This window comes from Pongo pygmaeus, chromosome 11 (assembly GCF_028885625.2).
Source record: "Pongo pygmaeus isolate AG05252 chromosome 11, NHGRI_mPonPyg2-v2.0_pri, whole genome shotgun sequence".
NCBI classification, from domain to species: domain Eukaryota; kingdom Metazoa; phylum Chordata; class Mammalia; order Primates; family Hominidae; genus Pongo; species Pongo pygmaeus.
In genome coordinates this window covers 119,347,357-119,367,794 of record NC_072384.2, presented here as the reverse complement: position 1 = coordinate 119,367,794, position 20,438 = coordinate 119,347,357, and the positions used below count along the sequence as shown (strand labels likewise).

The following is a 20,438-nucleotide window of genomic DNA, read 5'->3' as shown; positions in this document are numbered from 1 at the left end:
CAGGCATGCCTGTGAGCTGCTGGCATTTGGAGGGGAAGGAGATGAGGGGCAAGCTCATGGAGGCAAATCTCCCAACTGGTGGGCCTACTGGGGTGTATCACTAAGAGGCCCCCACTTCCTTCTCACTTCTACCCAGGGGTAGGGAGACATGGATGGGGTGGAAAATATGGAGGATTTGTGCTGGCTGATCATTGGGGAAAGGAACAAGTCTTCGTCCTTGCCTGGTTCATCAAGAGGGGTGCTATTCTAGGGTAAATTGAGGCAGCCAGTAGGATCCTCAAGTGTGAGCAGCAAGAGGCCTGGATGCAGTAGGTAAAGTGTTCTTTCCCTGAGATCCTGACCTCACTCCCCTCTCCACTGCCCTCCTCCTTGAGGGTCTGTTCCAGAAAAACATCAGATCCTAGAGCCAAAGAGAGTGCAACACTGGACCCAAACTGCTCAACAGTGTCCTCATACGGACATGAGGGTGGGGAAGGATTGCTGACCTGCTAAGGAGCACCCTGATATAGGGATCCGGGAGCACAAGAGGCCCAGGAAGAATGTGCCCCCTGCACCTTACTTACATACCCTGCCTGGACTCAGAGAGACCAGAATCCAGACAGTGAGTCTCCGGGCCCTCCTCCGCCACCCTTTTCCCAGCCGCGCCTCCTGGCCCCACCTGCTCCCCGGGGCGCTGGGCTGGGCTGAGCTGGGTCTTGCCCAGGATTACTCCTCTGAGTGCCTCCTGTCTCTGCAGACAGTTGCTGCTGGGCACGGCCACTCGTCCTGGCTTGTGGCAGAGGGCTCAGGCACAAGGTGGGCGGTTAGAGCTCTGGCACCAGAGCCCTTCTCGACATCTCCACTGCTTCCAACCAGTCCAAGCCCCATCTCTGATTTAGAAGATGGTTGTTATTCCTCACTAGCTTACCAGCTGTCACCCCATCCCCCTTCAGCCAGTTCCCCATCAGCGATCCATGTGAGACTTGGACCAGGACACTCCCCTGCTTAAGGATCTCAAGGTTCCCATTCCTCTTTAATAAAACCCCAACTCCTTACTTTGGCTTAGAAAGACACACGATGTGACCTTTGCCCACCCTCTGAACACCTCTCCTGCTAGTCTGTCCCTTGATTTCTTCACTGCAATCACAATGGCCCCTTTGCTGTTCCTCCAGCAGGCAGAGATCTTTCTCAGCTCACACTTTCTGCCTTCACATGGCCTCTGCCTGGAATGCCCTTACCCCATACTCTTTGCATGGCTTATGGTGCAGGTCCCAGCATGGGTATCACAACTCACAGAGGCCTTCCCTGAAAAAACAGTGGCTTTGTCTGAGGAGCCCCACTCCCCATAAATCCCCCTACACCCAGCAGCCTGCACGCAGCATTGTCTGAAATGACCTTGTTTGTATATTTACTTGTTTATTGCCCATGCCTCCCCCCAGCAAGAATGTAACCTCCAAGAGGACAAGTGTTGTGTCTCGCTTACTCACATCTGTGGCCCCAGTGCCTCGCATTGCCACCCCCACGCACCCCACCACCCCCAGAGTGCCGCAAAGAGAGTGCAAAATAAATATTTGTTAAATGAATGATGAGGGGAATGGTGGGGGAGGCTGTCTGGGCCCTTTATGGAATTACTTCAGCTCAGTTATGTCTATTTCTTTTTTTAATCCTCCTCTGTCTGCCCGTCAGCTTCCATTCATTCCCCACCTCCCATCTCCAGGGAAGGGGTGAAAGGATGGAGACAGACTGAGGGGTTGCCTGGCTGAGGCTTGTTTTAGGGTGTGGAGCAACCCCCAGCCCAACTGAACTGTCTGGGCTTGGGGGAGGGAGGAAGAACCCAGTCAGTCCTAGAGCCCACAGAAGTGAGTGGTGGGGTTCAGACAGGCCTTGGACTGTCCGGCGATCACAGACCTCAGAGCTGAGGGGTTCCTATAAGATCATGTGGTCCAATCTCTTCTCTCAAGAGCCAAGGCGATGCTGCCTTGCCAAGACCGTAAGCCTCAGAGGGCCAGGCTCCAGGAAGGGACCTCTATCAGGGCCCAGGGGACCCCGGGCCGCTCACTTGCAGACGCTGACCCACTCGGTGATGCGGCACTCTTCGCAGACCACGAAGCAGCACCAGTGGAAGCGGCAGTGGCAGCGCTCGCTGCGCGTCTGGCGCAGGATGTTGTGGCCACGGCCGCAGCACATGCTGCCGCAGCCATCCGAGCCGGCGCTGCTCTTGTTGCACAGGCGGCCCACGGTGCCCGCCGAGTCCAGGCGCGGCTCGCGCTCGCAGAAGTCGGGCGACTTTTCGAAGTAGACCAGGTCGGCGGGGCTGGCCCGTCGGCGCGGCCCGGGAGCGCCCGGAGCCGGCGAGGGTGCCCCCGCTGGGCCCGGCTCCAGCTGGCCGCTGTTGCGGTTGTGCGGCCGGATGAGCGTGGCGCGGTGGAAGCGGCTGCGCAGCAGCGCCCCCACGGTGCGGAACTCGGGCGTCACCTGCCAGCACGTCTTGAGCTGGCAGCTGCCTGACGTGCCGTGGCACTTACACTTCCGCCGCATGTTCTCCATCACTGCCTGCGGAGGGAGGCACCGTGAGGGGTGACACGGCGCCCAGCCCCACTCCCCTCCTCCCAGCGCTTAGCCTGGCCTGCTTCTGAAACCCACCCCCCATTATACAGAGGCAAACGCTGAGGCCCGGAGCGAGGGTCCCACAACCAGGCAGTCAGAAGAACTTCTGTACTTGCTCTTCTGCCTCTGCCTCTCCCACCCACCTCCCGCCAGGCCAGGCCCCGGGGGAATTCCCACCTTCCGGCTCCCCTCCTCTCCTGCCCGCCTTTCCAGCAGCTGCAGGGGGCCCTTGGGGCTGGAGGCTCTTGCTTCCTGAAGGGGGATCCCAAATAGGCAGGGAAATTCCCTCTCCTGCCACCCCTGGGGTAGGGGCCAGGAGCAGGAGGGTGCTGGCCCCGCTGTATCTCGCTCCAGGCTCTGTGTGTGTGTGTGTGTGTGTGTGTGTGTGTGTGTGTGTGTGTTTGTATGTGTGTGTGTGTGGTGGGGTGGGTGGGGGGCGTTCAGTGAGTTTCAGAAAGCCTTGGTCCCCCTCTCAGTCCTTCTCCCTCCCGCTCCCCCTACATCTCTTTGTAGAGAGCCAAAGGAGGGGGACAAGTGCTGGGGAAACTGCCCCCGATTATGCTGCCTGGGGCTCATTCTGCACTATGCTGAGACCCCTGGTTCCTCCTAGGAAAAGTCAGCGCCAGCAGGGGCCAAAGCTCTACCTGAATACAGAACGGAACCGGAGAGAGCCAGGCTCTCCTGCTCAGTGAAAGTGGAGAAGCTCTCAGGCCTCCAAGGGAGGTGGTTATGGGAACGCAACCTAGCCGCCCCCAACCCAGCTCACAACCTGCTCTAGAGTCTCCTCACTAAGAACCCTTTGACATTTTCACCAGAAACCCCGTAAGAAGTTGGCCACATCCCTTCCTTTCCCTCAGTCCACTCCGAAAACACACCCTGAGACAGGGACGGCAATGATCCAGGGCCCTTAAACTTGGGCAGTAGGGCCATAAGAGAGGGCGCCTTCCCCTCGAGGTCTGAAAGGGCTCCACAGCGTGCATGCGCAGCCTGTGCTGTCAGCACCACGTGGGAACCAGACCAATGCCTCCCCAGGCCAACAGCTCCAGAACATCTGCTTCCCACGGGCAGCAGCCATTAATTAACCAGTTTAACGAGGAGGAGGAGGAGGAGGCACCGTTGGTATGGGCTGGGATGGCGGTGAAGCTTGGGAAAAGAGCTGTACAGGGCAGGCTGGGTGGGAGCTGGACAAGACCCAAGGGTGTGTGCCTCAGTTTACCCCGCCTCTAAGTCAAGATGGGAATTGCTGAATCAGCTTTGTGCAGGAAGATGACCCATCGTGGGCTAAGAGGCCAAGAGAAAGGACAGTGAGATGGAGAAGGTGCCAGCCAGAGTGAGAGGAAGCCAGGTAAAAGGCCTCAACAGGCTGGGCAGAGTTAAGAGAAGGGATGATGGAGATGGAATGCTCAGGAAAGGACAGTGCTGAGCTACCATGAGAGCCAACAGGGCATCAGAATGTGGACTCAACGCTGTAGAACAAAAGAGCACAGGCTCAAAGGTCAACTGCCTGGGGATGAATCCTGCCTGGACCACCTTCTCACTAGTTGCATCATTTTGGGCAAGCTTCTTGGTCAATCCGTGCCTCAGTTTCCATATCTCAACATAAGGTTAATAACAGTGCCCACTTCATAGGTAGTTGTAAGGATTAAATAGGTTAATATGTAGGAAAGTGCTCAGGAGAGTGCCTAACACATAGTAAGCACTCAATAAATGCAGGCTATTACCACTTTCCTTTCTTCTGCTGCTTTTTTATGTATGTGTGTATGTATTTAATTTATTTTTAATGAATGACCTTTGAGGTAGTAGGAGCATTTGAGGACAGAGGATAAAGGAAGAAGGCACCATAACACAGTTCCCCAGTGGCCCCTAGGAACTTCACTTACACCCCTTCCTTTGCAGGAATCCCTCATTCTACACTTCACAGAAAGGCTGGGAGAGGAGATCACTGGATCATGGAACATTAGCATTGGGGGGAACCTTAGGGATGATCAAGCTCAACCTTCTCACTCTATAGGGGAGGAGTCAGATGGGAGCTCCAGGCCTAGACTCCTGAAGTCCTGACTGCACCCCTGTCCTTTCTCCTGGGTGATCACCCGAGGAAGTAGGAGAAGCAGGTTGCTCAGCAGGTGGAATGCTGATCCAGGGCAACAGGGCTTGTTTCTGCCCTGTATCCCCAGGCCTAGTCCAGTGCCTGGTGCACAGTGCATATTCAGTGCATGTTTGTTGAATTAGACAGGGTCAATGAGAAGATTGCCAAGGTGTGACATGCGGGAGCAACGTGGTCCTCAGAAGAGAGGTAGGCCCGGGCAAGGGGTAGGCCCTAGACAAAGAGATTTGAAGCAGACCCTGGGGTGGGGCTCTCACCTGCCTCCCAACTCGGTTGTTGTGAAGCCTCATTCTCGCGTGGATGTCTCTGTGAGGCTCCCGGGAGTCCAGAAAGTCCTTAGAGAAGCGTTCCCCGAAGCCCATGTCGGGGCTGCAGCCACCCCACTCCCAGGAGTCCTGCAGGCCTGGGCTGGCTGTGGGCAGGGCTGGGTGTTCCGGGACCCCATGGCTCAGGCCCTTACCACGCTGCAGTGCGTCCAGTTGTAAGCGGTGCAGCTTCCTTCGGAAGGCCTCCTCGTCCCCTCGCCGGGACGCATCACAGCCACAGGCCTTCAGTTTGCCCAGGGCACACGCATTGGACACGGCGTGCACCACACCAGCTGCCGCGATGGCGTAGGCAAAAGCGCTCTCTCGGAAACCTGTGGTTAAAGACCCAGAACACATGGACTCTGGAGGGGCCTTGACACCCCATTCTCCAGCCCACCTTTCTCATCATTCCAAGGAGAAACTGAAGCCCAGTATGCAGGAGAGTCTGGCACAAGGACACAGAGTCAAAGAAGGGCAGAAATCATGCCAGAAGCCAGTTCTTCTGCACACAGAACCTGGTGGGGTGGGAGGGAGGCTTCCCAATAGCCCTCTGCTTTTTGTATGCCCTTCTCCTGTTCTTTAACATCACCTTTAGCAAACTCAGAATTTGTGTGTCTACATCTCTACTGTAGAGCAGAAAGTATCTGGTAAACACATTCTTTTTACAATCAGGGACTTAATCTATTACCTCTCACGGTGGTATCTGCAATTGTAAAATAAGCCCACAGAATGAGGGCAACATTTAACCTAAAGAATTCGTTGCCAGTGATATTGCTGGTGGGAATGTAAACTAGTACAACCACTATGGAAAACAGTGTGGAGATTCCTCAAAGAACTAAAAGTAGAACTACCATTTGATCCAGTAATCCCACTACTGGGTATCTACCCAGAGGAAAAGAAGTCATTATACAAAAAAGATACTTGCACACGCATGTTTATAGCAGCACAATTTGTAATTGCAAAAATATGGTACCAGCCCAAATGCCCATCAACCAACAAGTGGATAAAGAAATTGCAGTATACATATGCCATGGAATACTCCTCAGCCATAAAAAGGAACAAAATAATGGCATTCACAGCAACCTGGATGGAATTTGAGACTATTATTTTAAGTGAAGTAACTCAGGAATGGAAAACCAAACATTGTATGTTCTCACTTATAAGTGGGAGCTAAGCTATGAGGATGCAAAGGCATAAGAATGACACAATGGACTTTGGGGACTTGGGGAAAGGGTGGGTGTGAGGTGACAGATCAAAGACTACACATTGGGTGCAGTGTACACTGCTTGGGTGATGGGTGCACCAAAATCTCAGAAATCACCACTAAAGAACTTATTCATGTAACCAAACACCATCTCTTCCCCAAAAACCTATTGAAATAAATAAATAAATAAATAAATAAATAAATAAATAAATAAAATGATATTTCATAAAATAAAATGTACACAATTTTGGAAAAAAAAGAATAAATTGTCAATGATGAAATTCCAGGCCTTAGGAGATGTCAATGGGCAGCAGAGTAAGTAAGAGGAGATGGTCACCTCCTAATGCTCCCTGCCCCAAGATAGCCTGCTGGGTGCGTGCCCATCTTAGGCATAGCATAGGATCCTCCCTAATGACCAGACTCCAGAGGCAAAGAAATGGGTCACCAGAGCTTCCCCTTCCTTGTCCACAGGACATCCCTGAAAGCCACTCAGAAATGGGCGCTACCCAGCCACCTTGCCTGTGACCCACCCAGGTCAGCTGCAGAGGCTGTTGGAGGTACGCTAGAGGGAAGCCCAGGGTCCTGCGTGGGGTCTGGCATGTAGTAGTGTTGAACATGGAGAAGGAAAGGCAAGCTGAGGCAGATACCTTCCACCAGATGTTCAGGAGGCACAGATTTTCCCTGACCAAGCCACTCTTGGGGGCCGCGGCTGGGCCGGCCTGGCCACTGGCTTGTCCACACTGCCTTCCTTCTTGGTGCTCCAACCTGAGCCATTCTCTGGAAACACCTGGACCTGTGGCAGGGGGAGGCCTACTTGCAAAGGAGGGTCCCATTCTCAGACATGCAAGCTATCTTTTGCTTATTCTGCATCTGAGAATGGACCAGCTAGGAACAAGTTCTGGTACAAGTCTCCGACCAGCCTCTGCACACCAGAGAGAGGGCAGGCAGCAAGAGAAGCCAGAGGCCTAGGCCAATCCCACCTTAATCCTCATCCACTGCATCACAGAGCCCTGTCCTCCCCTTCCTGCCAAAACAAACAAAAAAAACCAAAAACAAAAACAAAAAACAAAAAAACAAAAAATAACAGAAAGAAACAGAACAAACTGTTTAGTAGTTAAGAACTAATTCCTGAAACCAGTTTACTTCAAATCTTGGCTCTTCCACTTACTAGCTGCTAATAGCTATGTGACCTTGGCCAAGTGATTTAACCTCCCTGTGCCTCAGTTTCCTCATCTATAAAATAGAGCTATTATCTGCCTCATTGTTGTTCCAAGAATTAAATGAATTGGTAATTTTAAAGTGCTTAGAATAGTACCTTACTAATCGAGGAAGTATTACTGAAACATAAGCTATTGTTGAGAAGTTCTTTCTGCTATCTGACCTCACTCACTCCTGCTGCATTTTTTGGGCCATTGTTTTTTGCTTCACCCTGATCAGGGACAAAGCCCAGCAGCTCATGACCCATTTTAGAATAGGTCACTTGGTCCACCAGATGCCTATGAAGCAGACTGTCCCTCTCTCTTTCCAGCTCATGGCATCTCAGTACATTTTTCCATAAGGAGCTCAGCTATGAGCAGAGAAGAGGGGCTGGGGATGGGGCTGGAACCTTCTATGGGGATGCTGGGAATTAGCAGGAGCTGCAGAGGAGCAGAAACTGCCCTGGGGAAGTGGAACCTAACGGGAAGGAGGATGGAACCAAGCTCCTGGGAAGCACACCCTGCATTTATCCCTTGCCTTTTATCTGTGGAACTCCGAGCACTTCTCTTATTGCCGGGGAGTCATCAGCCTGCTCCTAGGACACAATGGCAATACTCAGACCTCCAGAGGCAGCCCAGGCCTCAGAAATCACCCACGCACACACACTGCCACCACTACCAAACACATACACATTATGCAAAAGGAGAAAACACGGGTCACAGAGGTTATGGAGCTGCATCCAGACCCAGCTCTCCCAGCTCCCAGGTCTGGCATCTTTCTGTTGTAGGACATGTGACTCCAAGGGAGTCCTGCTTCTGAGAAAGAAACCCAGGTAGCTCAGTTTCTAGTTCCTATTGACTTGTCTGTGCATGGCACCAGGAAAGAGGATGAGGCTGGTCCAGGGATGTGTACAGGGCCAACCACCATCTTCTAGGCCCTGTCACATTTAAGGGTAAGCCTGAGGAAACTGGAGAAATGTACCCCACTGCTGCAGAGAACACCCCTACCCCATGCAGCTAAAGACACCTTCCCTACACCACCCTGTGGCCTCTGACGGCTGTCATAGCCACGTGCAGAGGTGGCAAGGCAGGGCCTGTGTGGCCACCCTCTGCTGCAAGTATCCAGGCCTCATAGAAGCCCAGCCCACTGGGTCTGCCCCCAGCTCCTGTTCAGGGCCCCAGTTTCGGTTCTGGCCCCAACTGTCTGGGGCAGACACAGGCACTGTGCCATCTGGCCAGCTGGAGGGGGAGCGGGTGGGGCCATGGCCAGCTGGGCTGCCCGGAGCAGGGAGGCGGTGGTGGGGGGCGGTGGGGGGCGTCTCGTTAAGACACACAATTAGCCGCCCTGCCTTTGATCTGGGACAGGGACTGCCAGCATCTAAGTGGAGTCAGCTGCTGCTACAGGCCACAGCAGCCAACGGCTGGGAAGGGGCTGGGGGAGGAGGTTTGTAGGGTAGGGGAGGGTGGAGGAGAGAGGATTCAGGAGCCAATGGGAACTAGAAGGGGTTAGAGAAGCTTGAGCCCTACCCATTCAAGTCAAAGAGGGAGGGAAGGGGAGAGGTCTGGTCTCCATTCTCTCCATGCAAATAATCTGTGCATTGTTCATGTGCCTGGGCAGAGAGAGAGAGACTAGTGTGCATGTGGGAACATTTAGGCATGACACTGAATGGAGCCACACATATGCAAAAACAGGAGTAGGTGTTTGGTGTGTGTGTGTGCGCGCGCGCACGTATGCATATCAGTTTCCTTTCTTGGCATGCTCCCCCATTGCACCAGCTCACCTCTCTGGGTACACAGTGGGACTTAGTGTTGGCCTTCCAACTTGGGAGATAGTACAGAAGGGGATTGGGTGCAAACTTTAAAGTCAGCTGGCCTGCATTTGACTCCTAGATCTATGGCTCACTTTCAAGCTGTGACTAATGGCAAGTTATCCAGATTCTCTTAGCTTCATTTGTACAATTATAATAATAATAGGACCTACCACATGGGGACTGTTTGAGGGTCCTAAAGCATGGATAAAATGCTGTAGAGCAGTGCCTTACACACAGCAGGTGCTTAGTATATGTTGGCTAATTAATTGGGTATCATTAGAATAATTGAACCTTAGGTGATCCTGGGATATGAGTGCCCATGCCTTGGTTTCCCCATCTAAGCACCACCCCAATCCCTGGAGGCCTAGGCATAAAACCAAGAGGATAAATGTAAAAACGAGGTGGGAGAAAAATGGGCCAGGGCTGTGGAGAGCAGAGCCTGGAAACCCACACTGCTGGCTTCCCCTGGGCTGGGAGCACGGCTGCAGGGCCTCATGCCCTCTCTTTCCATCCATTCCAGATGGGTCTGGGCCTTAGGGAAGACAGTACCTAAACTGTGTGGGAGTTCCCAGGGCTTGCTGTGTGAATCTACCACATTTCCCTCCATCAAGCCTCTCCCTGACCTCTCCTCCCCTCTCACTCCAGTGCTGAGCCCAGCTCCCAGCAGCCCCCTCCTCAAATCTCCCTCCTGTCCTCATGTCCACAGTGAGAGAAGAAGGGGTTCTCTGTTCCTCACAGTGATTCACTCCCCTCTACCAGATGTTCTGCCCAGTACCCAGCCCAGGAACCAACCATCTAGGTTCTTAGCACAAAAAGCTGGGGCTACCAGTGCCATTGGCACTAAGGTCATTACTGCTTCTGGACTAGGTGAAGCAGCTAGCATGGGCTTGGTGCCCTCCCACAGCTTTTTCTGACCCTCTCTATTCCCACGGGAGGCCCCTGTCCCTGTCCCCCATGGCCTAGGCTCCAGCACCCCCCATCCCCTCTCCTTGGCTGGGCAAAGCCCTATTGCATGCCTCACCTTCTCAGGCTTGTCCACTTCAGATGCTCAAGCCCTCTTCCCCCTCCCTTTATCAAAACCCCATCCCTCCAGCCCAGCTCATTTCAGAGAAGGTGTCAGGACAATTAGATGATAGTAACAGCATTAAAGAAGGCCCAAGGGACCCAGGACCCCAACCCAATCAGTGTCTGAAGTTTAAACATGGCAGAATCCACATTTAAGAGGATCCTAACCCATTGATAACATGGGTCAGAAAAGGGGTCAGCACCCAGATATTCCACTTGGAGGAAACGGAGGTCACCTGACCCCACACAATGGACACCCATAACTTGGAAAGAAAGGAGATTCCTGGTGGAAGGAAGTAGACCAGGGGCTGGTTGTCACCGTGAGTGGCTTCACGGGATTCCAATTTGTCTAGTCCTCCAGAAGATGGGACAAGATGGACTGGGAAATGACTGCCCCCCAGGAGGATGAACCTGCAGGTGGAGTCAGGGGTGCAGTGGTGGCCAGTGGAGGAGAGGATTGGCAGATTTATTTCCAGAAGCCCAGAGTCCCTTCTGAGAAGTAGAAGGCAGAAGGTAGAAGGTAGAAGCAGAGGTAGAAATGAGGTGTGAGGTGTGGCAATGAGGGGCGTTGATAGGGAGCTGGGGAGCGGAAGCCACAGAGGTAGGCCAGTGTCCTGAGGCCAAGGGAAAGTGCCCAGCCACTGTCCCACTCCCTCCCCATGCTGAGCACCTCCCTGCCCTGGCTAGCCCCGGCAAGTCGTCCCCCTCCAGCCCTAACCTCCCCCCTCCACCCGTCCCCCCAGCTCACCTCGCGCTTATTAAACTGCAGGTGAACCCGGGAGCGCCTGGCACCCAGCCAGCCCTGCGCTGTTCTGCCGCTCTGAACTCTCCCCCAGGCTTCAAAGACCCCAAGGTCCTCCAGCAGGCCGCGCGGGCCTGACCCAGCGAGCCACTCAGGGCACCTGGATTCACTCGGTCTAGAGGGAACAGGAGGACAGAGGGGACACCAAGGCCGAGGAGAGGGATGCAGAGCTTGCTTTGCCTCACCCGCAGCGGCAGAAGTGAGAACCTCCGCCCCTATCCCAGTCCCCAGCGGGCAGAAACCAAAGCCAGGGCTACGGAGTCCTCATGGGGTACCCGAGGGCCCCGGAGGGAAACGCGGCTGCGGGGAGCGCGGGCGACCTAGAAACCCGAGGGTAGGAGCGGGCGCGCGGCGGCGGTGAGCGCCGGCCCGGCCCAGCCGGGGCATGAATGGTGCAGAGGCCTGTCACTTCGTGTCGGCGCGCAGGCGGCGGGACAGGGAGGAGCGTGCGGCCGGAGCTGGGCAGGACCTGGGGGTCCCGGGCAGCAGCTTCTGGAAGGCTGGAGGGGCCCGGGCTGCGGCGGGGCGGGAGGGGGCGGGAGAGCGGGGCAGGGAGGGGGTTGCCCTCTGAGAGCGGCGCGGCTGGGGCCGGGAGCCGTCTGCCACGGCCCGCGGGGATTAGTTCGCGGCTGCATGCCGCCACACGCGTCGGGCTGGGCTCGGCCGGGTAGAAACAGCGCCCGGGGCGCGCGGGGGAGGGAGGAGGGAGCGCGCGGGGGCGGGGCGGGGCGGGGCGGGGCGGGGCGGGCGGCCTGGGGCTGGGCTGGTGGAGGCTGGGGTGGCCCCTGACTTGGGGGCCCAGGGGATGCAAGCAGGGGTCCTGGTGAAAAGGGAAGGGCCGCGGCTTTCTGGGTTTTCCGAATTTGAGATACAGCCTGACTCCCCAAGAAGCCTCAAGTCCCAAGGCTACAAGGTGTATGTGTACCCCTCCCACTCCACCTCCACTGCAAATTGGACAAGACCTAAGGAGCTAGGGCTACAGGGTGCCCACAATGTCCCACACAAGCCACTGAGAGGAGAGATAGATACCCAGCTAGGCCCATCCCAGAGGCAGGGCCCCCATCCTTCCCAAAAGATATGAGTCAAGGCCTGGGATACCAGACCAGGAGGTGGGTGTGAGCAGAAGTGAGTGACAAAACCTCCTGCCATCCCCAGCCCAAGCCACTCTGGGATTGTCAGGGTGGGTCACCCAGAAGTCGGGGAGGAAGGACAGGGAATGGACTGCGGCTTCTCTGAGCTGTTAGGGGAAGAGGAGTTGACAGGACTACCAGGACTGCTGGCAGGAGCCACTGCACACAGGCACACACACACCCAGCACCTCTGATTCAGAGAGGGTTTTCCAGAGGCAGCAGGGATGACACACAGGCTGGTGGTGTCCCCCGCTGGGAAGAGCTTCTGCAGAAGGGCAGACTTTTTACCTGTCCAGGCTGCCTCCACCTGCACAATTGGGCAAAGTCCTCAACCCCTCCTCATGCTGATTCTGGGTTCTTCCTCATGGGCTCCTCATCCTAAATGTGGTTTACTAAGTAGAGGGTAAGTAGAGGCAAGCGACAGGTACAGATATTTCCTGGGTTTGAGATATGCAGTGTCAGTGATAGGGCAGGATGACCCAGGAGTCCAGTTCTCAGGCATGGAATCTGCCACCGTCAGCCTACACAGCCCAGTCTGGAGACACATTTGCCCCATTTCTCTGCCTCCATGGCCTGAGACCAGAAAGAGGAAGGAGAGCAGCACAGCCAACAGATGGGCGTGTGGGGATGGGAGGATGCCAGCTTGAGGCAGTGGGTTAGAAATGGCTGGTAATAGATTCTGAGGTGGAGATGCTGGATGGGGCAGGCAGGGGCAGGGGTGAGGGGCAGCTACCTCTGCTGAAGATGGGACTCTCATAGGGGATCTTGTTGCGAGTCTCCAGGCTTGAGCAGTTCCAGCGCTGGTCCCTGAATTGGTGTTGGCATTCGTGGATGGCGATCTGGATGCCCTGTATGGCTGAGGCAGCCACATCAGGGTGACGCACACATACTTCCGTCTGCCGCCGGCTCAGGCCTGGCAATGTTAGGCACACTGTGTTGGCATTGAGCACGGGCTCCGGGGGGAGGCGGAGGTCCAGAATGTCATTGGGTGCTGACCTGCAGACATATGGGATGGAGTGGGTATGTGTTTCGGGGGGACCAGGAGAGCCCCATCTAACAACACACTCTGTCCCAAAGGCCGTAATCACTCCCTCTTCCAACCTCTGCTTCTGAAGGTTGGGCCCATCAGTACACTCCTACACATTCCTCTCTCCTTGACCTCCTCACAATCATCCTGCCCAATGCAACTCACTCAGCTAGCTGCACACCCGCACAGGTAAACATGCAAATGCACACACATCCACCATGCTTGTGGCCACAGTATTTCCTATGCACATCCCCAGGCATAGATGCCCATACACACAGGGTTCCCCAGGAGCCCACTCCCACAGATATGTTCCAGTCACATTCACATAGACACACTTCTGCACACATTGTGGTGGACACACTAACCCAACCCCAGCACACTTACGCACATGCACGCTTTATCAGATACAATTACAGACACAGACACAGTCAAAGACACTCCCATTTACACATGTGTTCATCTTAACATACATTGACCCATGAGCTCTCACATGGCACACATGGGCACACATACAAACTGCTGTTTACCAACACAGTTTGCTGGGATCCTGGGCTCGATTGAACACACACACACACACACACACACAGCTCTTGCAGCTGCAGTCTCTCACTGACCCCACCTGGGCTACCCCCTTCCAGCCTCCCAACCCCTGCCCCTACCTGGGGCTGAGCTGCAGGGAGTGAGGCAGCTTGTGCTTACTCCTGGGGTGAGGCTGCATTCCCCCAACAGGGCAGGAACTCCAGACTGGCACTTGCTCCCCCGCAAACACACCTCCCCTCCTAGTTGCCATCATGCTCCTGGGCACAGCCTCGCCTCCCTGGACTGCCCTTATCCTGTCACCAGTCCAACCCCCTCCTATGAGGGAGCTCACTGCCTTTGGTTGGGCACCAGCACTTTCCTATGACCCTGTCCCTCCCTTCTTCCAGGGTCCTCTACCCCAGCAAGAGCATCAGAGGCCCCTGCCGGCCCGGGGTCCCAACTCTCTAGGAGGGCGGAGCATGAGGTGAGGGCTCACCTGGGCATGGCAGCAGCCAGCAGCAGTAGGAAGAACAGGAGCACCCAGAGCGCTGGCCGCGGCTGGGGCTGGGGTCGGAGCCGCAGCCAGGGGCGAGGGTGGGCGCTGCCCATGGCGCGCAGGCCCTGACGGGCTGGGAGTGGGGGGCTCACAGCCCGGTGGGACTGGAGAGCCAGGGGTGCCGGCGCATGATCGGCGGGGGGTCGGGGCGGCTGCGACACACAGCTCCGACTCGGGTCAGGGCTCCCGGAGCAGACGGCGCCCGCCTCCCCGCTCCATGGGGCAGCACCCCCGGGCACCGCCCTCGGGGGGGGCGGGGGGTGAAGAGCGGGCGAACCGGGCACCTCCTGGCACAGGGGTCCGGGGAATTTCCCGAGGCCCCCCCGCGACAACTCCCGGTGCCTCTCAAGGGTAAGGGGGGCCCGGAGGTGCAGCGGGCTGGGGACGGGAGGCTGGGGTGCCGGGGAGCCCTCCAGCGCAGCGCCGGGAGCCTGCGCTTCCGAGGGCGTGCGAGGCTGGCTGGCGGGGGCGGCGCTGTCTGTGTCGGGTCCCACTGCCTGGAGAGTAAGTGACTGTCCCGGCTCGGGGAGCTCTGCCGCCTTCCCTTTCCTCCTCCCACCCCCCCATTTAGTGTCTCAGGGCTCTACCCCACGTGACGTCACGCGGCGGGGCGTGGAGGCGTGTACGAGTCCCGAGGCCACTGCGTCCGCTGGGGACTGGGGGTGGGAGCGTCCCTGCTGAGGGCAAGAGAGGGAAAGGTGTTGGAGTCTGTGCGCGCGTGCACAGGAAGATGCCTGTGTGTGGAGCGCTCTGGGTTGTGTGGGGGATATGTGTTACCGCGAGGTGTGTGTGCCTGGCAGAGACGCAGCTGTTGGGGAGCGCCCCCATCCCACCCCAACACACACATCTGCAGGCGCTGGAGGGGAGGGGCTGGCCTCTGTGTTTCGCCTCCTCCGCCAGAGGAGGGACTTCCCCCAGGCCTGCCTGGTGTGAGGCAGGTGTGGGCTCCTGCAGAGGAGTTTGGCAGCCTCTGGCTTCTTCTCCCCTTTGCTGTGTGACCTTAAACAGGTGCCTGCTCCTCCTGCTCGCGGAGACCTCCTCTGCCCCTTTGCGGAATGCGGCTCATGGGGACCACCTTGTCTCCTCAGTGAGCCCCGGGAGGCAGCAGTGTCAGGCCCCCAGAAAATGCTTGCGTAGGAGCGCCCTGGGTGGCACGCCCTGGGAGGAGGCGTTAGAGAGACTTTTAACCCTATAAATGGCCGTTGAGATAGTTTATTTAGCTCCCCTTTATTTCACAAGAAAATATCGAGGCTCAAAGAGGTCACACAGCAAATCAGCGGAAGACCAAGAACCGAACGCAGCTCTCCTGATTCCCAGCGCAGCAGCTGCCGCCCCAACACTGAGTGTTACCTGCCTGTGCCCGCAGATACTCTCAGTCTTGTCCTGGCCCTCCCTGGCCCCACCTGCACATGGTCCTCTAGGAGCTCCCTAATACCAGCCTCCTGGCTCAGGTCTACTTCTCGCTGAGATCTTCCTGTCCCTCCACCCCAGCTGAACACTAGGCCCCTCCTCGATATAGTGCAAGTGTGCTGGGCCCAAGCAAGGGCCTGAGAGCCAGAGGGCAGGGGAAAGGCAGCTCTGCCTTCTGTTTCTGGTGCTAGCCTGGGTCCTGGTAGTGGATCCTGCTCCTGCCCTGTGCCCTTGGCATCCTCCTCTGTAAAATGGGCACAAGCCTTTACACAAACATGCCCCTCTCTCTGAAGAGAGCCCCTGCTGGCTTAGGAACAAAACTATGGGAGCCTCTGGGCTCAGAGACAAAAAAGGGCCCATTCCTGGAATTGCCCATCCCTGGGGAATTGAAGGAGGGGGTGGGGCCCTCCTTGTCCCCAGACTGTCAGGTGGTGGGGGCGGCCTGAGCAACAGCAGGCTGACGGCATACTCCCCCCTCCTTTCCCCCTCATCTCTGCCGGCAGCCACCGCAGCTGTCAGGAATTAAGGGCTTGAGGCTGCTGGGGGTGGGGGTGGGGCAGTGGGGGGGAGCAGTCTGGCTGGACTGCAGGAAAACAGCCAGGGGCAGCAAGCAGACTGCGTCAGCTAGAGCCTTATTTGACCCCAGCTGCCCCCTGCCCTCCCCACTCTCCCCACCATGCTGCAGAAACGGGGACAGCTTGGGACTAGCATTTGGGAAGGGTAAGCGGTAAGGGTAAGGGTGGGACCAGACTCAAGACAGGAGACAGGCACCAGCCCAGGATGAGAGAGGACACCAGCAAGCTGAAGAGTCATGTTCTCATTGGCTTTTGGGGAAACTGAGGCCCAGAAAGAATTAGGAACGTGACACAGGGAAGGGATTCATAATCAGCTTATAGATGTCCTTATTCCCCATCATGCACTCACACTAGCATTTCCCACGCTTGATGCAGCACAAGTATCCCCTGGGGTGGGCCATTGTGGGAATGCGGATTCCAGGCCCCATGAAGTTGAATCAGCCTTTCCAGGGAAAGGCCTGGGTGTCTGTCTTTCTAGCTAGCATCCCCAGTGATTCTGGTGGGGACTCCTTTTGGGAAATGCTGCTGACCTGCTTGAGGAGCTGATTTAGTTTCCTTTGGCATCTCTCTGATGAGGGGGGTCTCTTTGCTTCCCCACCTCCACTGTCCGTGAAATACAGAGGTGCAAAGGAGACAGAGAAAACCTTTTCTTAAAAAAAAAAAAAAAAAAAAAACTCAGGAGGCAAATAGTGATACTGAGGCTTGCACTCGGACATGGCTCTGCCCTGGTGTCAGGAGGGTCTAGGAGTGCCCAAGTCAGAGCACTTCTCAGTGAAGGGAGGGGAGGGTCTGTGTCGTTCCAGAGCCTTGGCATGTATGTAGGTGAGGCCCAGAGACTGTCTGCCCCTGGGATCCCAGCCCCAAATGACCCACACCATGGCCAAACCCCTATCAGCACCCCCTAGTCCCCACCCTGGCCCTGCCCTGGGCCCTGGCCCTCAGCCCAGCCCCAGCCCCCGCAGCCGCCGCCTAAGACCACAATTACAGGGGCCACTGGGGGGCGGGGGAGCACTGGGGATGAAAGGCAGCTTGGAGAATGGTTCCAGCTGTGGCAGCTCTGGAGAAGGTCACAGGGAGGAAGGGCCGGGGAAGCATGGGGGTGAGAACAGGTGGGACCCTCACAGCCCCAGCCTAGCCCAGTCCAGCCCCAGCCCAGTCCTGGTGCCCAGCTGGAGAAGTTTGTCTTGGTGAAGAAGAACGCCAAGGAGCCACAGACCAATAAGGGGGCTCTTCATCCCATTGTCCAGGCTTCAGGGGCCACCAACCCTCAGCAAGATAAGGGGGAATGGCTTGCTGCTCCAGTCTCCCCAAACTCCCAATATGTTTGGTCATTGAAAGGGAAGGGAAATGTTCGCCGAGCCTGTGGCCTCAGGCTGATCCTAGGCCTTCCACTCGGCCTCCTCACCCATCTGCCTGTGTTCTGCCTGTTCCTGATGTGGTCACACACACATCTGGGGTGCCTCTGTGCACTTCCCCCATCTCCCCAGTTCCACATGTCCCCTGCCATTCAGCCAGTAGGGGACTTTGATGGCTCAGACTGCCTGAGGCTGAGCAGCTGGATGAGCAGGGGTGGGTGGTGGTGGGAGCTCTACTTCCGGCCCCTTCCCAGGCAGCAGGGCAAGAGCACAGATCTATCTCTGGGCTCAAAGAAGATAAGGCTAGAAGTCCCAATGGTGCCTTCTGGTCATCACTCCCACCCTTCATAGAAGGCAGTGCCCAGACGCCTTCAGGGCTTGGTCACAGAAGATGGACCAGTAACATGTGGCCAGCAGTTTAAAGATGGAAGTGCATTCTCACAATGTGCTAAAAAGCAATCAGGGACCCCTATTAGGTGATACGAAGTGCTCAGATAGATTAACTGACTTGACCAAGGTCAAGCTAGCAAACAAGGCATTTTTCATTGTACCATACTACTTCCTCTGAATTGCTTTTAACCTGCCTAGAATGGTGCCAGTTCATGCCACTTCCCCAGCTCCCCTCCCTGGCATTGTGGAGGAAGATGTCCAGCATCATCCACCCTATCTCACCCCCTGCAGGACCCAGCAGTGGTAGAGACCGGGAGGCTGGCATCCCAGCCCTAGGTCTGGGCCAGCCCAGACGTCCCAGACAGTCTGGAAGCCTAGAAGCTTGACCCAAAGCTGTCTGTAGGTCTCCTTGCTTCCTTTCAGTCCTATCCTCTCCTGCCCACAACTCTGAGTTTCCCAGATGTCCTGCAGGTCCTGTCTGTCACTCCCTGTTAATAGAGAAGCTGGGCTCCGCATGCCCCCTGGTGGTCTCTGAGAGAAGTGCAGGAGTTTGGGTTTTGGATTTGTTTGGTTTTTTTGTTTGTTTGAAGATAAGAGCAGAGCTTTGGGGAAGGCAGATCTGTGAATATAAATCTTGCCCTCAGGGAGCTTCATTTCTCCTCTATGTGGACCATAATATATTTCCACTGTCTCCTTTGGTAAGTTAACAGAGTTTCCTTTGGTCGAGGAGTTCTAAGTCCAAATTCTCCATGACTTCCCTGAGGCCCAGACATTTGACCCAAGGGAGCCAAGAGGAGGCAGAAAGGAAAACCCTGGTGCCTCAATCTTCCCACTGCAGCCTGACACCCCTCCCCACTATGAGCCTTGAGGATTGAAGCAGGCTAGGCCACCGAGTGAATGCAGGGGCATTGCGGGGGAAGGACGGGGTCCTGGAAGCCACGGTGAGGGTCTGTCACATCCAGAATGAGCTCCCTTTCCTTCTGTTTCATTTGAAGAACTGTGCTTTGCTCCCTGTGCCTGCCCCACCCCCCTGTGGTTCTAGAGAGGCTGTCAGTCCCAGGCATGGTATTGACATTGTTGGTCAGGAATAGGCAAATGACCAAGCTGAACTAACCAAGGTCTTCCTTGGGACTTCTGTTGGAGACAACTGGGAAAGTCATTCTTCTGTTTTTGGATCTAAGACTGCATATAGAGCTGTCATGGAGAAAGTCTGCAGGAGGAGACAATGAGGACAGTATGCCAAGAGAGGCAGAGATAAGCAGAAACAATAGATGCAGAGGCGAGGGAGAGGGAAGGAGATGAGAAAGAAGCCTGTGACACCATGTGAGCCCCTGGGTTCAGCTGTACCTGAATTCAGACTAACCTCTGGACTTCCCTGGTATAAGAACCATTCATTATTTCTGTTTGGCCTCAGCTAAAAGTCAGGTATCTTCATTTGCAATCACGGCCTGCCCAATATCTGCAAAGCATCGTATGTCTATCCCCATTCTCACAGTAACTATCATTTATTAAACATGTGTTTGACAAATTATGTGTCATGAGCTATGCTAAAGGCTTTCATATCTCAAAAAAAAAAAAATCCTCCCAACAATCCTGTGAGGGTGTGGGACAGACTATGATGGCTGCAAATTATTTGCCACTCCTCCCATTGAGAGGTGGAATTAATTTTCCCTCCTTTTGAATTTTGCCTGACTCTGTGAACTGTTTTGACCAATACAGAGTTACAGTGATGCTATGTAACTTCCAAAGCTGGACTTGAGAAGACACTTACAGCTTCTGCCTTCAAGTTTGGTACACTCTCCTTTGAAAGTCAGTTTTGGCCGGGCGTGGTGGCTCACGCCTGTAATCCCAGCACTTTGGGAGGCCAAGGCAGGCGGATCACGAGGTCAGGAGATCAAGACCATCTTGGCTAACACGGTGAAACCCCATCTCTACTAAAAATACAAAAAACTTATCCGAGCATGGTGGTGGGTGCCTGTAGTCCCAGCTACTCGGGAGGCTGAGGCAGGAGAATGGCGTGAACCCAGGAGGCAGAACTTGCAGTGAGCCGAGATCACGCCACTGCACTCCAGCCTGGGCGACAGAGCGAGACTCCATCTCAAAAAAAAAAGAAAGTCAGTCTTATGTAAGAAGTCTGACTATCCTAAGGCTAACATGCAGTGAGGAAGCCCAAGTTAGCCACATGGAGAGAATGAGAGCACAAGAGAAGCTCGGTGCCCTAGACATATGAGTGGGGGCTTCTTGGACTGTCCAGCACAGCACAGTGGAGACTCCAGCAGAATGCAGCCATGTGAACCCAAGCCAATGGTTCTGCTATATAGAGCAGACCTACCGAGCTGAGTTCTGACCAATCATGACCTCAAAAATCCTCAGAAGTGATTACTTTGGGGTTGTTTGTTATGT

The 20,438-nt window shown here is 55.5% G+C and overlaps 1 protein-coding gene across 4 annotated transcripts; it reads right to left on the bottom strand.

Moving 5' to 3' along the window:
• Nucleotides 1-1,378: 1,378 nt before the first annotated feature.
• Nucleotides 1,379-14,394, bottom strand: WNT10A (Wnt family member 10A). Of its 4 annotated transcripts, none has more exons than XM_054478578.1 (5): nucleotides 14,246-14,394; nucleotides 12,937-13,199; nucleotides 5,151-5,327; nucleotides 4,948-5,025; nucleotides 1,420-2,528 (listed from the first exon to the last, which is right to left on the bottom strand). In XM_054478578.1, exons 1-5 carry the CDS (start codon nucleotides 14,356-14,358, stop codon nucleotides 2,035-2,037), a joined length of 1,125 nt encoding a protein of 374 aa, XP_054334553.1. In that variant the 5' UTR covers nucleotides 14,359-14,394; the 3' UTR covers nucleotides 1,420-2,034. The 4 variants fall into 4 exon arrangements, with proteins under 4 accessions (XP_054334552.1, XP_054334553.1, XP_054334554.1 ...); XM_054478579.1 differs by having other exon boundaries at nucleotides 4,948-5,004; XM_054478577.1 differs by having other exon boundaries at nucleotides 1,379-2,532; nucleotides 4,948-5,327.
• Nucleotides 14,395-20,438: the final 6,044 nt, after the last annotated feature.